Source organism: Pyrus communis, chromosome 9, assembly GCF_041283825.1.
Source record: "Pyrus communis isolate YQ-2024b chromosome 9, ASM4128382v1, whole genome shotgun sequence".
NCBI lineage: Eukaryota > Viridiplantae > Streptophyta > Magnoliopsida > Rosales > Rosaceae > Pyrus > Pyrus communis.
The window spans coordinates 17455664-17473517 of NC_142573.1; the positions used below are offsets into that span (position 1 = coordinate 17455664).

Here is a 17854-nt window from a genome sequence, read left to right on the forward strand (position 1 = left end):
ACAAGTGGATACCACAAAATCTTATGTTATACTTAATAAAAGTATAAATAAACTCTAAGTGTTAGTCAATCTATCGTTTTACGAATTCTCCAAAACTAATTTCAACGATCCAAACCGTCAAAATTGTTTGTATATGCTTGGAGATCACATCAGCAAAAAATCACAAAAAAAAATATTCAGAGATCAAGTAACGGGACAAAGCTTTTCAACGGTTATAAACGAAAAATCACGATTTAACGGTTATTTTAACTCCGATTTTGATGATTTTTTATAACTACACTCCTTGACCCTATATGAATACAATGAATGAATTCGATCTTCAATTTAAAATATTTACACAAGTGGATACCACAAAATCTTATGTTATACTTAATGAAAGTATAAATAAACTCTAAGTGTTAGTCAATCTATCGTTTTACGAATTCTCCAAAACTAATTTCAACGATCCAAACCGTCAAAATTGTTTGTATATGCTTGGAGATCACATCAGCAAAAAATCACAAAAAAAAAACATTCAAAGATCAAGTAACGGGACAAAGCTTTTCAACGGTTATAAACGAAAAATCACGATTTAACGGTTATTTTAACTCCGATTTTGATGATTTTTTATAACTACACTCCTTGACCCTATATGAATACAATGAATGAATTCGATCTTCAATTTAAAATATTTACACAAGTGGATACCACAAAATCTTATGTTATACTTAATAAAAGTATAAATAAACTCTAAGTGTTAGTCAATCTATTGTTTTACGAATTCTCCAAAACTAATTTCAACGATCCAAACCGTCAAAATTGTTTGTATATGCTTGGAGATCACATCAGCAAAAAATCACAAAAAAAAAACATTCAGAGATCAAGTAACGGGACAAAGCTTTTCAACGGTTATAAACGAAAAATCACGATTTAACGGTTATATTAACTCCGATGTTCATGATTTTTTATAACTACACTCCTTAACCCTATATAAATACAATGAATGAATTCGATCTTCAATTTAAAATATTTACACAAGTGGATACCACAAAATCTTATGTTATACTTAATAAAAGTATAAATAAACTCTAAGTGTTAGTCAATCTATCGTTTTATGAATTCTCCAAAACTAATTTCAACGATCAAAACCGTCAAAATTGTTTGTATATGCTTGGAGATCACATCAGCAAAAAATCACAAAAAAAAAAAAACATTCAAAGATCAAGTAACGGGACAAAGCTTTTCAACAGTTATAAACGAAAAATCACGATTTAACGGTTATTTTAACTCCGATTTTGATGATTTTTTATAACTACACTCCTTGACCCTATATGAATATAATGAATGAATTCGATCTTCAATTTAAAATATTTACACAAGTGGATACCACAAAATCTTATGTTATACTTAATAAAAGTATAAATAAACTCTAAGTGTTAGTCAATCTATCGTTTTACGAATTCTCCAAAACTAATTTCAACGATCCAAACCATCAAAATTGTTTGTATATGCTTGGAGATCACATCAGCAAAAAATCACAAAAAAAAAACATTCAAAGATCAAGTACCGGGACAAAGCTTTTCAACGGTTATAAACGAAAAATCACGATTTAACGGTTATTTTAACTCCGATTTTGATGATTTTTTATAACTACACTCCTTGACCCTATATGAATACAATGAATGAATTCGATCTTCAATTTAAAATATTTACACAAGTGGATACCACAAAATCTTATGTTCACTTAATAAAAGTATAAATAAACTCTAAGTGTTAGTCAATCTATCGTTTTACGAATTCTCCAAAACTAATTTCAACGATCCAAACCGTCAAAATTGTTTGTATATACTTGGAGATCACATTAGCAAAAAATCACAAAAAAAAAACATTCAGAGATCAAGTAACGGGATAAAGCTTTTCAACGTTTATAAACGAAAAATCACGATTTCACGGTTATTTTAACTCCGATTTTGATGATTTTTTATAACTACACTCCTTGACCCTATATGAATACAATGAATGAATTCGATCTTCAATTTAAAATATTTACACAAGTGGATACCACAAAATCTTATGTTATACTTAATGAAAGTATAAATAAACTCTAAGTGTTAGTCAATCTATCATTTTACGAATTCTCCAAAACTAATTTCAACGATCCAAACCGTCAAAATTGTTTGTATATGCTTGGATTTTCGAGTGTAGATATAGTACTTGAACGAGAAATGTTTTAATGTTTTGAAGTAATATTTATGTGGCAATGTGTGGTATGTGCAAATTTAAAAAAAAAATATATTTTTCTTAACGGGTCATAACGGGTCATAACGGGTCGGGTCACTTTACCCGTTGGGTAAAGTGACACGACATGTTAAGGACCCGTTAAGATAACGGGTGTGACATGACACGACCCGTTAAGATAACAGGTGTTACACGAAAACGACACGAACACGATAGACACGACCCGTTTGCCAGGCCTACCTCAACTCATCAAAATGTCCAGTTATGGTCCCTTAATTAAAAATCTATTACCATTGGTCCCTCAACTTTAATTCAACTGGAGAAATGGTCCCTTAACTTTAACCTAATTGTAGCAATGATCCTTCCAACATAACTCGTTTTGACAAAAATTTTGACATAGTTGACGAAAAGGACCATAATTACACATTTTGATGAGTTGATGAACCCTAATTATATAAATGGTTATTCCAACATAACTTATTTTGACAAAATTTTGACTAAATTGATGAAAATGACTATAGCTACACATTTTGATAAGTTGAGGGACCAATGGTAGTGGGTTTTTAGTTGATGGACCATTGCTCCAATTTGATTAAAGTTAAGGGACCATTACTACAATTTACTCTTTTTACAAAGGATTGATTTCAAAAGTATTTTTACTAAAATAGCTGTTAGTCATTTTAAAAGCTGTCCAAACAAGTCCTAATATCATCTCCCTTAACTTTTGTGCGAAATATCTTAAGTTCAACTTTTGTATACGACAAACCTTTTGAAATAATTGGATTTAGGTTCACATAGGGAAAAATAAAAAACTGGATTAATGTTTGTGGGCTTAAATTCAATTTGGGTCGTCCAAAAGCCCACACCAGAATCCAACTATTGAAGTAAGCCCATTCCAAAGACGGTCTGGTCCTCACCCCTCATTACTGTCACGTGCGATACGACCGCCTCTCTCTCTCCTAAGAGCAAGCCTAGCGTTGGGTTTGGCTCGGGGGACAGGGGAGAAAACAAGGGCCCGAGGGCCAGGGGATCAGCTCCAGCGTGGGCCAGCTCGACCGAAGGTGGAGGCCCGAGCTCCGGGCCCGTGGGGGATTGCCAGCCCGAGAGCCCGAGGTGGACGTGACGTCAGGCTGACGCCAGGGTGGCGTCAGCGCAATATTTAATTTTTTTTGTGTCAGGCGCGTGCACCCCACTCGCGCATGGGGGCGCGTCGCCGACACAAAAATCAGAAAAAAAAAAAAAGGCTGTCAGTTACCGTTGGGAAGCCACGTGGCTTCCCACGGTGCGTTAGATCTCAACGGTCACTTAATTTGGACCGTTCGATCTCAACGGTAAAAAAAAAAAGAAGTCAGATTTAATATCCACCGTTCGATCTGAGATCAACTGTGGATATTAAAATGCTTTATAAATAAAAAAATAAAAGAAAAAATAGTTTTAAAAATCTGAAAAGTTACCGTTGTGACACGTGACACAATCTGGAGTGTTGGAATTCAAATTTTTTTATATCCAACGGCAGAGATTAATTAATTGAATAAAAATTTTAAAAAAATTGTAAAAAATTAAAAAAAATTAAAAAAAAAATCTGAAAAATCTGAAAAAAATTGTAAAAAAAATTGTTTTTACTTTTCTATAAATACTTTCTCATTATCATCTACCTTACACAACAATTTCATATTTTCTCAACTACTTTCAATCACATTCCTTTCTTTGTCTCAAAGTTTGAATTCATTTTTTTCAACAAAATGATTGGTTAATAATCTTATCAGAAATCCATCACCAATAATTGTATTTTCAGATAATGACACGTGGTATAACGAGTACGATTAAAAAATTTATCAGAAATCCATCCCCAATAATTGTCTTTTCGGATTTTATGACAAGTGGCGTAACGACAACGATTAAAAATCTTATCCGAAATTACAAATAAAATTATTTTGTATTATTTAATAATACTTCGGATAATGACACGTGGCGCAACGAGAACGATTAAAAATCTTATCTGATATTACAATTAAAATTATTTTGTATTATTTTATAAATAAAAAAAATACTAATATTTTATTGCCTATTGCCACGGCTATTGAAGTGTAACGGTGGAGATGCAAATTCTATTGCTAGGATATTTACTGTTCATTAGGCGGATTGAATACTGCGCCGAAGGGCTAGTTGCTGTAAGAAAAACATCTCAAAACCCGCTCTGCGTTTTTCAGGGACAAGAGCCAAACCCCGCAAAACCCTAGAAAACGCGAAACGCCATTGAAGCTCCTCAAAAGGTTCTTCGAGCGGAAACACTAGCAGGAAATCTCTCTCTCGCAAGCCTTGTGCAGGGTTTCACATTCGATTCGGTTTCTTGTTCGGCGGTATGTGGAACAACGGCCAGATTGCGCCGCCTGGCACCGGTGGTTCGTCGATTCCGCCACCGCCGGCTGCTCAGCCATCTTACACGGTATTGCCTTCTCCAGCTGATGCCGAGGCGAAGCTTGAGGAGAAGGCCCGGAAATGGCAGCAACTAAATTCCAAGCGGTATAGCTATAAGCGCAAGTTCGGGTTCGTCGAGTCGCAGAAGGAGGATATGCCTCCTGAACATGTCAGGAAGATCATTAGGTTAGTTTGCTTCTGCTTCACTTTGATGTATATCTTTGTTATGCTTATTTGATTTTTCATATACATTTTGGCGTCGAAGATCTGTAGGTTAGGTTTCGGATAGGGGATTTGTTTTGGGGTTTTTGTGTTTATATTTCAACGAGCTGACTAGAAAATTCATAGGAAGAAGAACTGTGAAGAATAGGGTTGCTTAAGTATTAGTGTGTTGAAATTGTTCACGAAGCAGGTAAGTGTGAGGTTATTGAAGAGGTTAGACCGATTTTGGGTTTGAGATTTATGGTTATTGTTGAATGTTGTTGGGTTAAGTATTGTATGAGAAAATCTTTGGATCGTTTGTCAATTTATACGCACCCTAGAAGGAGCAGTGGAAAATTGATTTGTTTTTGGTTGAATATGTGAGATAGAGAAACTTCAATTTTTCATTGGAGATATCTTTTATTTTTTGTTGTACATATTCATCTTTCACGAAAAATTGATTCATTAGAAAGTTTTTCGAATTCACAAGTATGATTTCGTTTCTGTTATCACTATTTAGAATCGGCATGATTATGTTTTTTCATGCTTTTTACTGGTGTCCTGACCCTTCATGGTTTCGTGTAATGAATGTGCTTGTACTTTACTGCATTAGGTAGATCTTGTCCTGAATAGTATTTAATTTGGTGTGTCCTTTGACAGAGACCATGGGGACATGTCCTCAAAGAAATTTCGTCATGATAAACGAGTGTATCTCGGAGCGCTTAAGTTTGTCCCCCATGCAGTTTACAAGCTCCTCGAGAATATGCCAATGCCATGGGAGCAGGTACTTGTTCTATGTCTCTCATATCCTTACAAACTTTTCATTTTTGATGGTTAAATTTGTCCATTATGTGATATCTACCAAAGTGGCACTGATTTTATTAATCACTTCTGTAACAGGTCCGGGATGTGAAGGTTTTGTACCATATAACTGGGGCAATTACATTTGTAAATGAAATACCATGGGTTGTTGAACCCATCTATTTGGCTCAGGTGCTTATCTCTCTTTCATATCATTGATATGCTGCTTAAGTTATATAGTATGCTATCCAATTTTTGAAGTTTATAGTCTTTTCTTGCTCCTTGTTGATATTTAGTGGATTCGTTTTATTTAATTTGTACAGTGGGGTACGATGTGGATTATGATGAGAAGGGAGAAGAGGGATCGTCGGCATTTCAAAAGAATGCGGTTTCCACCATTTGATGACGAGGAACCTCCATTAGACTATGCTGATAATCTGTTAGATGTTGATCCTCTAGAGCCAATTCAGTTGGAGTTGGATGAAGAAGAAGATTCTGCTGTGTATACATGGTTTTATGACCATAAACCTCTTGTCAAAACAAAGCTCATTAACGGTCCAAGTTATAGGAAGTGGCATCTGTCGCTTCCGATCATGGCAACTCTTCATCGACTAGCAGGACAGCTGCTTTCTGATCTTATTGACCGCAATTATTTCTACCTGTTTGACATGGAGTCTTTTTTTACAGCCAAAGCACTCAACATGTGCATTCCAGGTATCCATATTTTTTCTCTTGTCTTGCCACTTATTGAAAGGAAAATAACTCTTGTTTCATTGTTTTTGTTTTTCAATGTTTGTTTGTGGTGTGTCTTTCTAGTGTCAACCTTCTATGAAATGGACTGTTGCTTGATACATTTGTCTAGCAATATTAATAGTTGTCAGGTCCAAAGGGGTCTGTTTGCGGATTGATGTGATTCTGGATTCCTGCTTGACACTATATCTTCACACTTTGCATGATTTTAAGAAGTTGAATGCGCAGTCTATGGAAATAATAGTATCAATTGATTCCTTCATTTAGCATATACATTGTTGTGTCTCAATCATTATTATACTTTAAATCTTTCTCTTTAAAATCATTTAGCATATACATTGTTGTGTCTCAATCATTATTATACTTTAAATCTTTCTCTTTAAAATTTTTGGTGCAGTGGTGGTTCCTTTTAATTTTTTACTGCCCATGTTGGATGTTAGTGCTAGGCCAGGGTTATGTTTACTGTTTTTGGATAATGCTCTGCTGCTCGCTGTTTTCTTCGTGACCTTTCACAAATATTAACTTACAGAGTAACTAAAAAAAGGCCGTTGTTAGGTTATATCTTTTCCTGTTGTTCAATTTGGTGTATCAGCTTTGAACTTATATGCTTTTCTTTTGTTTTGCTACACCTTTTGCAGGTGGACCTAAATTTGAACCATTGTATCGGGATATGGAGAAAGGGGATGAGGACTGGAATGAATTTAATGACATCAACAAACTCATTATTCGGTCACCTCTTAGAACAGAGTACAGAATTGCATTCCCTCATCTCTACAACAATAGACCAAGGAAGGTCAAGCTGTGTGTTTATCACACACCCATGGTGATGTACATAAAGACCGAGGATCCTGATCTACCTGCGTTTTATTATGATCCATTGATACACCCAATACCCAGCACTAACAAGGAGCGGCGTGAGAAGAAAACTTCTGATGAGGAGGAAGATGATATCTTTACGTTGCCGGATGTTGTGGAACCTTTTCTGAAAGATACTCAGCTTTATACTGACACAACAGCTGCCGGAATCTCCCTTTTGTTTGCCCCGCACCCTTTTAACATGAGATCTGGTCGGACCCGTCGTGCAGAAGATATACCTCTTGTGTCCGAGTGGTATAAGGAACATTGTCCTCCTTCATATCCAGTTAAAGTTCGAGTCAGCTATCAGAAGTTGCTGAAATGTTTTGTATTGAATGAGCTGCATCACAGACCACCCAAAGCTCAAAAGAAGAAACATTTGTTTCGATCTCTCCAAGCTACCAAGTTTTTCCAAACTACAGAACTTGATTGGGCTGAAGCGGGTCTTCAAGTCTGTAAGCAGGGTTATAACATGCTGAATCTCTTGATCCACAGGAAAAATTTGAATTACCTTCACCTTGATTACAATTTTAATCTGAAGCCTGTGAAGACCTTGACAACAAAGGAGCGTAAGAAATCTCGGTTTGGTAATGCTTTTCATCTGTGCCGTGAAATCTTGCGGTTGACAAAGCTTGTAGTTGATGCCAATATCCAATTCCGTTTGGGTAATGTTGATGCCTTTCAATTGGCTGATGGCTTACAATACACGTTTTCTCATGTTGGTCAGTTGACTGGAATGTACCGTTACAAGTACAGGTTGATGAGGCAGATTAGAATGTGCAAAGATTTGAAGCACTTGATTTACTACCGGTTCAATACTGGGCCAGTGGGAAAAGGACCGGGATGTGGGTTCTGGGCACCAATGTGGAGGGTGTGGTTGTTTTTCCTTCGTGGCATAGTTCCTCTTCTGGAACGGTGGCTGGGGAATTTACTAGCACGTCAATTTGAGGGGCGCCATTCAAAAGGAGTGGCAAAGACTGTTACTAAGCAGCGTGTTGAAAGCCATTTTGACTTGGAGCTTCGAGCTGCTGTGATGCATGATGTTCTTGATGCCATGCCCGAGGGTATCAAGCAAAATAAGGCCAGAACTATCTTGCAACATCTCAGTGAGGCATGGCGTTGCTGGAAAGCAAACATTCCTTGGAAGGTTCCTGGTTTGCCAGTTCCCATTGAAAATATGATTCTTCGTTATGTCAAATCAAAGGCAGACTGGTGGACAAATGTTGCTCATTATAACCGTGAACGTATAAGAAGAGGTGCTACTGTTGATAAGACAGTTTGTCGAAAGAATCTTGGAAGATTAACTCGTCTCTGGCTAAAGGCGGAGCAGGAACGACAGCACAATTATTTGAAAGATGGTCCATATGTCACACCAGAAGAGGCAGTTGCAATTTACACGACAACTGTGCACTGGTTAGAGTCAAGGAAGTTTACACCCATTCCATTCCCTCCATTGTCGTACAAGCATGATACCAAGCTTCTGATCCTTGCTCTGGAGAGGTTGAAGGAGTCTTATAGTGTGGCTGTAAGATTGAACCAACTTCAAAGAGAAGAGCTGGGTCTCATTGAACAAGCCTATGATAATCCTCATGAGGCATTGTCACGAATTAAGCGTCACTTGCTCACTCAGCGTGCATTCAAAGAAGTTGGCATAGAGTTCATGGACTTGTATAGCTATCTGATTCCAGTTTATGAGATAGAACCTCTTGAGAAGATTACAGATGCATATCTTGATCAATATTTATGGTATGAGGGTGACAAACGTCATCTCTTTCCCAACTGGATCAAGCCTGCAGATTCAGAGCCACCTCCACTCTTGGTTTATAAGTGGTGTCAGGGAATCAATAATTTGCAGAGCATATGGGATACAAGTGAGGGGCAATGTGTGGTGATGCTTCAAACAAAGTTTGAGAAGTTCTTTGAGAAGATCGACTTGACAATGCTAAATAGGCTCCTGCGGCTCGTTCTTGACCATAATATTGCTGATTATGTCACTGCAAAGAACAATGTGGTGTTGTCCTACAAAGATATGAGTCATACAAATTCGTATGGTCTCATACGTGGTCTTCAGTTTGCATCTTTTGTAGTACAATATTATGGGCTTGTGTTGGATCTGTTACTTCTTGGGCTGACTCGAGCCAGTGAGATTGCCGGTCCACCCCAGATGCCAAATGAGTTCATCACTTATTGGGATACAAAGGTTGAGACTCGGCATCCTATCAGGCTGTATTCTAGATACATAGACAGGGTGCATATCTTGTTCCGCTTCACCCACGAGGAGGCTAGGGACCTTATTCAGCGATATCTTACTGAGCATCCGGACCCCAATAATGAAAATATGGTTGGATACAATAATAAGAAATGCTGGCCAAGAGATGCTAGAATGAGGCTTATGAAACATGATGTCAATCTTGGGAGGAGTGTTTTTTGGGATATGAAGAACCGTCTCCCTCGAAGCATCACAACTTTGGAGTGGGAGAACAGCTTTGTGTCTGTTTACAGCAAGGATAATCCAAATTTGCTTTTCAGTATGTCTGGATTTGAAGTTCGGATGCTTCCGAAGATAAGAATGAGTCAAGAAGCATTTAGTAACACGAGGGATGGGGTTTGGAATTTGCAGAATGAGCAGACAAAGGAGAGGACTGCAGTTGCTTTCTTACGTGTTGATGATGAACACATGAAGGTGTTTGAGAATCGTGTGAGGCAGATTCTTATGTCTTCAGGGTCTACAACGTTTACAAAAATCGTTAACAAATGGAATACAGCGCTTATTGGTCTAATGACTTACTTCCGTGAAGCAACTGTTCATACACAAGAACTGTTGGATTTGCTTGTCAAATGTGAAAACAAAATTCAGACCCGCATTAAGATTGGGTTGAATTCAAAGATGCCTAGCAGGTTTCCACCTGTCATATTTTACACGCCAAAAGAAATTGGAGGACTTGGCATGTTATCTATGGGTCACATATTGATTCCACAAAGTGACCTCCGTTACAGTCAGCAGACAGATGTTGGTGTGACTCATTTTAGGAGTGGAATGAGTCATGAAGAGGACCAGCTAATCCCAAATCTTTACCGTTACATACAGCCATGGGAGAGTGAATTTATAGATTCTCAACGTGTTTGGGCAGAATATGCACTGAAAAGGCAGGAAGCTCAGGCACAAAATAGGCGTCTGACTCTTGAAGATTTGGAAGTGAGTATACTGTTCTTGCCCAGTGTTCATTCTGCTGTTATATCCTATTTTTTTTCAAAAAGGTTTCTTCCTTTGCTTTTGTCTGGGTTTGTACATTATTTTAGTTTCTTCATTCTGCTGCATTGTTCTAAATACTTTTTCGTTTGGTTGACAGGATTCATGGGATAGGGGAATACCACGCATAAATACTTTGTTCCAGAAGGACCGGCATACTTTAGCATATGACAAAGGATGGAGAGTTCGGACAGATTTTAAGCAGTACCAGGTGTTGAAACAAAATCCTTTCTGGTGGACACACCAGAGGCATGATGGAAAGTTATGGAACTTAAACAACTACCGAACTGATGTGATTCAAGCCCTTGGAGGTGTTGAAGGAATCCTTGAGCATACATTATTCAAAGGAACATAGTAAGTTAATATCTATTGTTGTCATCCTAAACCATAAACTACAGAACATTATACTGTGCTTTATTACATGGCTTGTGTATGAAAGATATTGACCTACACAAGTATAGCTGAGATTACTTCTTATGCAACTAATCAGAAGCCATCATTACATCGGAACATAAATGCATCCTAGCATATTTAAGGGGCCTTTTTGTATTCTAGCATGTGCTTTAGGTGTATATCAAAGGTGAAACTTATATATGGTTGTGTGGAAAACAGATGTCAGTTTTAAGTTTTAACATATGCTTTCATCTTTAAGTGACATCAGGTTATGGATGGCAAATAAGTTCTGTAAAGTGTCTGTATTTCTGTTGATTTTGAAAGTTAATTGCACATCACTGAACATTTTTTTTTTTTTCCAATTTCAGCTTTCCTACATGGGAGGGGCTCTTCTGGGAGAAAGCATCTGGTTTTGAGGAGTCGATGAAGTATAAAAAGTTGACCAATGCACAGAGATCTGGGCTCAATCAAATCCCTAATCGTAGATTTACTCTTTGGTGGTCACCTACCATAAATCGGGCCAACGTATATGTTGGTTTCCAAGTGCAGCTAGATTTAACTGGAATATTTATGCATGGGAAGATTCCAACCTTGAAGATATCACTGATTCAGATATTCCGTGCTCACTTGTGGCAGAAGATTCATGAAAGTGTTGTCATGGATCTCTGTCAGGTTTTGGATCAAGAGTTGGATGCTTTGGAAATTGAAACTGTGCAGAAAGAAACGATACATCCCAGGAAGAGTTACAAAATGAACAGCTCTTGTGCTGACATTCTTCTGTTTGCTGCCCATCGATGGCCAATGTCAAAACCTAGTCTTGTAGCTGAGCCCAAGGATGTCTTTGACCAGAAAGCGAGCAATAAGTACTGGATAGATGTACAACTGCGTTGGGGAGATTATGATTCTCACGATATTGAGCGTTACACCCGAGCGAAGTTTATGGACTATACCACTGACAACATGTCCATCTATCCTTCTCCCACAGGTATGTGGTTTTTCTGGTTGCCATACTGTTTCAGTGTCTGTATTTATCTTTTTTGGGAATTTAATCATGCTTGTTCCATGCAGGGGTGATGATTGGTCTTGATTTGGCCTATAATTTGCATTCTGCATTTGGTAACTGGTTTCCTGGTTCAAAACCCCTGCTTCAACAGGCAATGAACAAGATCATGAAAGTTAGTCAACTGCACATTTGAAGTTTTATGATATATTTTCTGAATAGATTAAAACAGAAGCAGCTAACTAATTGGTCTTCGTGTGCTTGCAGTCAAATCCAGCCTTATATGTCCTGAGGGAGCGAATAAGGAAAGGATTGCAGCTATATTCTTCTGAGCCTACAGAGCCATATTTATCATCCCAAAACTATGGGGAGATCTTCAGCAATCAAATTATTTGGTTTGTTGATGACACCAATGTGTATCGTGTTACAATCCATAAGACATTTGAAGGAAATCTCACTACAAAACCAATCAATGGTGCTATCTTCATATTCAATCCAAGGACGGGGCAGTTATTCCTGAAGGTATGTCTCTGTTTCTGTGATATCCCTCAACCCCACACACAAACACCACAACCCCACACCCCCCCCCCCCCCCCCCCCCCCCCCCCCCCCTCTCTCTCTCTCTTTCTTCCTTTTCTCACCCTTCTGTGGAGGTTTTGAACCTCATGTCATAAGTTCTTATTTTGCAGGTTATCCACACTAGTGTCTGGGCAGGACAGAAGCGTCTTGGTCAGTTGGCAAAGTGGAAAACTGCAGAAGAAGTTGCTGCACTTGTGCGTTCTTTGCCAGTGGAAGAACAGCCAAAGCAAATTATTGTGACTCGTAAGGGAATGTTGGATCCCTTAGAGGTTCATTTGCTCGATTTCCCCAACATAGTCATAAAAGGAAGTGAGCTGCAGCTTCCTTTTCAAGCTTGTTTGAAGATTGAGAAGTTTGGTGATCTGATATTGAAGGCTACTGAACCACAGATGGTTCTTTTCAATATTTATGATGATTGGTTGAAGAGTATTTCATCATACACTGCATTCTCTCGGCTAATTTTGATTCTTCGTGCTCTTCATGTGAACAATGAGAAGGCAAAGATGTTATTGAAGCCTGATAAAACAGTCGTTACCGAGCCACATCACATCTGGCCTTCTCTTTCTGATGATCAATGGATGAAGGTAATCTCATTGTGTTGCATTCCTTTAAATAATATTTTTTCTGCAAGCAGCTTTTTGTTGTCACACTCTCACTAGTCAGAGTTGCTATGACAACCTTTAGTCATCGTCTGTTACATTTATTGATCTGTCCAGAAATCTGAAAATGATTTTGATTTTTGTATCCAAATGGACCTTTGCTAGATTTTCCACGGTCGACCATATTGTTAACCTTTTCACACTTCTATGATGCATGGTACAGGTTGAGGTTGCTCTTAGGGATCTCATATTGTCAGACTACGCAAAAAAGAACAATGTGAATACATCAGCCCTAACACAATCTGAGATCCGTGACATTATACTTGGAGCTGAGATCACCCCACCTTCGCAACAGAGGCAGCAAATTGCGGAAATAGAAAAACAGGTGATGTTTCTCTTCTGGTGGTTTGCATTTTGATACACACAGCACCGACGTGTATATGTAGACTTGTTCTTCATGACTCAAGTTAACTTATATTGTTGAATTTGCATTTTCAGGCCAAAGAAGCCAGCCAGCTGACAGCAGTCACAACACGGACTACAAATGTGCATGGTGATGAACTCATTGTCACCACTACTAGTCCCTATGAGCAAAGTGCATTTGGCTCCAAAACTGATTGGCGTGTGAGAGCAATATCAGCTACAAATCTATATCTCCGTGTCAATCATATATATGTGAATTCAGAAGATATTAAGGTAGGGTTCTATTTTTAATAAATATGATATTTTATAGTTTTTGTGTTTTGATCTTTTCTTATTCTTATCCTTGTTTGTTCAATTCATTGACATGGGAGCATGAATGGTGTTACAGGAAACGGGTTACACCTATATTATGCCAAAGAACATTTTAAAAAAGTTCATCTGCATTGCGGATCTGAGGACGCAAATAGCTGGTTACTTGTATGGCATAAGCCCACCCGATAACCCTCAGGTCAAGGAAATCCGCTGCATTGCAATGCCACCACAATGGGGTACCCACCAGCAAGTTCATCTTCCATCAGCTCTTCCTGATCATGATTTCCTCAACGATTTGGAGCCTCTGGGATGGATGCACACACAGCCGAATGAGCTTCCTCAGCTTTCTCCTCAGGTATTTTGCATGATCAATCTATCAATCCCTCTGATCTTTGATTGATTGTTATGCTTGTTTGGGGTTTGCTTTCTATAGAGGAATGTGGCGAACAAGAAAATAACCCTTTCCTTTTGTTGCTTTGCAGGATCTCACTTCTCATGCTAAGATTTTAGAGAACACCAAGCAATGGGATGGGGAGAAATGCATCATTTTAACCTGCAGTTTCACTCCAGGTTCCTGCTCCTTAACTGCGTACAAGCTTACTCCATCTGGTTATGAATGGGGACGTGTCAATAAAGACACAGGAAGCAATCCTCACGGATACCTTCCCACTCATTACGAGAAGGTGCAGATGCTTCTCAGTGACCGCTTCCTTGGTTTCTATATGGTGAGATTTGTAAATACACTTTGTTCGGCCTATTTGTGTTCCCACTAAATCTAATATTGTTGGAGGGTCTCTACTTTTACTGGGTTAATTTGTTTATTTTCTGTTTGGTTTTAAGATTCCGGACACTGGTCCATGGAACTACAACTTCATGGGGGTGAAGCATACGCCGAGCATGAAGTACGGCATCAAGCTTGGAACACCCAGGGAGTACTATCATGAGGACCACCGGCCGACCCATTACCTTGAGTTCAGCAACCTGGAGGAGGGTGATACAGTGGAAGGAGATCGCGATGATACTTTCACATAAAACTTTTGTTGTCAGATGTAATGCAGAGGTGATACAAGGGTTGTTTTGTATTCAGAAACCCTTATTTTTATTGTAAGAATCCTTGTGGATGAAAATGCTTGTGCACCTGTAAAGCTAGTTGGGACGAACGTACGTTTGTGTTTTTTGACGAGGCCTGTAAATATTTGAGCTAGGAGAAGAGAGTACTAGTTTTGTTGCTGAAAGAAAGTAGAATGCTTGAAGTGGTAGAAAGTAGACTGCTTGTAGTACAAGTATTTCTCGTCCAGATCTTTGATCATATTGTTGATTGTTCCGTTTCCTTCTGCCAATCACGAGAATGTCCTTAGGCTGGCGAGAACTCCTCGTTGTATTTTGTAGTCATTTGAATATAGAACATCAGGTTTAAGGATAAACGTTTTTAAATTACTTGAGTTACAAGTCTCTTGCCAAATTTGATGCGGCCTGTAACTCAGTCTCGTTCTGTTTAGGGTCTAGGGTCAAAAAGTACAACATTATCCTTCTTACGTAATCCGATTAACACATAAATTTGGCTACTTCTAGGCTGTATTTGAAATTTGAAATTCTAAGCTAATGCCTGACAACATAACCGGATATCATTCTTTCGGCATACGATGATGTGCTCGAACGGCTATAGTATTCCGGTTGGCGGTCGCTCATCACATCCTACATTGAAACCAAACAACAAAGCAAAACGAAAAACTTTGCGGACAAACGCAGAATAAAGTTATAACAAAGAAAAGCTTTCATGCTTGTTCAGTAACGTACTTGTCTTGGTGAGTTTAGTGCACTACCACCTAGCTTGAAAGAATTCATGCTCTCGTTGCTCTCAGTCTGTTTAGCTATGCTAGTACAATCTTACCAAGATCCAGTCTGTCTTTTCGCCTCATTTCATTGCACTCTAATGCGAGCTGCGCCAACTTTAAGGCTTCCTCAACAGGCCAGGGTCAAGCATCTCGGGGAAAGTGGGTGCAACCCTTTCCGATGCTTGTGCCGCCTCAATCGCTGCATTACTTTTCGCGTTCTCCTTTTGTGCCAGTGCAAATGCAGCTTCCTCAGCGAGTTGTGCCTCTTCTAATCTGTGCTCTCCGGCCAATTTCCACCGGTGAAGATCCTCTTCCTGTGAATACACGTCATTAGATTTTACGCTTCAATTTTCCAATATGCTTAACAAAGTCTCTAGTCAAATGATGATTCTCGTCCATACCCTATGTTTTGCTGAGACAGCCTCCCAGAAACAAACCTCTGGAGTGCTGGTGGAGCCTTATGTGTTGTTGCAAATCTTTCGAATCATTATATTGCCTTGGCTACCGTTGTATTTGATAATGTAGGGAAGGTTTTGAGGGTTCAGCGGTAGCTGGTCGCAAATGCATGATCTTTCCTTTGCCGATGGTATACACAGAGCAAAAGTTTGGTGCCTCTTTTGACACACTGCTTGGAATGTCTTTATTTTTGAATCTTTTTGTGAAAACAACAAGATTAGGATTATAAATTTATAATTAACTAACTAATTAAGGTGTAGCAGAACAAATACATGAGATGGACAAGAAATAATGAGATCTGAAGGAGAAGAAAAAGCCAAAGCTGTTTTTGGATGCAGCCCCAAGCACCAAGACCTCAATAGAATTAGTGTCAGTATAGTTGATGAGTGCTCTTGCTATATCAGTATCCTCCACTATCAATCACTTCATTGCTTTTAATCTGCCACAAACCATTACAATCAAATAAATATGATAAATTAATTGAATTTGATTAATGATCAAATCATTACTTTAGTCTAAAGGAAGGGAGAAATTGACATTGTACAAATGGACAGTGTTTTGGGGATTGATTTCACTTTATTTACGAATCTGCCACTGAATCTCTCTACCGCTACTGTTGGTGGGCTGGGTTGCTTCGTTTTGGGCTGTGTTTGCTGGGCTTGCCTCAAATGTTGATGAGGCTGGCCCTTTTGGTGTTCAAATGACGAGAATGCCCATCTAGGGTTAAGATCGGACGGCTCGGATGAATGGTTTTGAGGGAACTTTTGTCATCTGAACTGTTGGGCTGATTGATATGCACCAATTCTCATATTTCCTTAACTCAACGTACAAGTAGCGGTGACAATGGAGGAATAGCACAAAAGGAGGAGATAGAGAGAGGAAGATATATTTTTGTTTTAAAATATTTTTCTTTGAATATAACCGTTGTTCATTCTCCTTCACAATTGGTTACATATATAGTTCCCCAAGCACCATAAGCCAATTGGCATAACTAACCATTTAACAACTTAATTAAAAATACGTATTTAGTAGCTAAACTACGATTAAGATAATCACAACCCAAACATTGCCCCACCCTTCAATTAAACCTTGTCCTCAAGATTACATCTAAAACTTGAAGTCTGGAAATCTTGCAGTGAACTCTAGGGCTCGGTTCGGTTCAAAACGGTTCGGTTTTTTGCCAAAATCGAAACCGAACCGAAATTTTGGTTCGGTTCGGTTCGGTTCATTTTTTTTTCGGTTCGATTTTTTTCGGTTTCGGTTTTTTCAGGTTCGGTTTTGGTTTTTTTCGGTTTTTTATTTTTATTTTTAAATGATGTAAATAGAAGGAACCTACCTATCAACCTCCCAGTTCTCATATATCAGAGAATTGAGAGCCTCAAAATCCTGAATATATTCAAGTAATTCAACTACTTGTGATCAAGCAGAACAAATTCAAATTTTCAAAAGTTAAGCAAATACATAAACATATATTCTTCAAGGAAATGTACATCACCAGGATTCAAAATTCAAAAACTTTAAAATTTACAAAATCATGAAATAACTCAACAAATTAACTGATCGATGCAAATCGAAAAAAAAAAAGCAATTGGGTTCTTCTAAATACCATAATCGGACTTCAATAGTGATATCGTCATGATCGTCGCAAGCTCTTTCAATTCCTCTTTTCGTCGGATCTCGAAAAGGGTGAGGGAAAATCATGGTTTGGAAGAAGGAATCCGCGAGGAGGACAGGAGAAGACTGGAGAGAGAGTGATTTGGAGGAA

General features: G+C 38.4%; 1 protein-coding gene across 1 annotated transcript; it reads left to right on the forward strand.

Annotated features, from left to right (window-relative positions):
* The first annotated feature begins 4389 nt into the window (after positions 1-4389).
* On the forward strand, positions 4390-15138 carry LOC137738776 (pre-mRNA-processing-splicing factor 8A). Its single transcript, XM_068478249.2, has 15 exons — positions 4390-4821; positions 5497-5620; positions 5737-5829; positions 5961-6351; positions 7026-10438; positions 10593-10846; positions 11254-11870; positions 11954-12060; positions 12153-12407; positions 12575-13048; positions 13287-13448; positions 13562-13759; positions 13875-14153; positions 14281-14523; positions 14639-15138. Exons 1-15 carry the CDS (start codon positions 4580-4582, stop codon positions 14828-14830), a joined length of 7044 nt encoding a protein of 2347 aa, XP_068334350.2. The 5' UTR covers positions 4390-4579; the 3' UTR covers positions 14831-15138.
* Positions 15139-17854: the final 2716 nt, after the last annotated feature.

Bases quoted from the DNA above. Each gene is read 5' to 3' on its own strand.
- LOC137738776 (XM_068478249.2), top strand. From the start codon at position 4,580: ATGTGGAACAACGGCCAGATTGCGCCGCCTGGCACCGGTGGTTCGTCG. The intron at 6,352-7,025 runs GTATCCATATTT...CACCTTTTGCAG, and splicing joins ACTCAACATGTGCATTCCAG to GTGGACCTAAATTTGAACCA. The intron at 11,871-11,953 runs GTATGTGGTTTT...TGTTCCATGCAG, and splicing joins CATCTATCCTTCTCCCACAG to GGGTGATGATTGGTCTTGAT.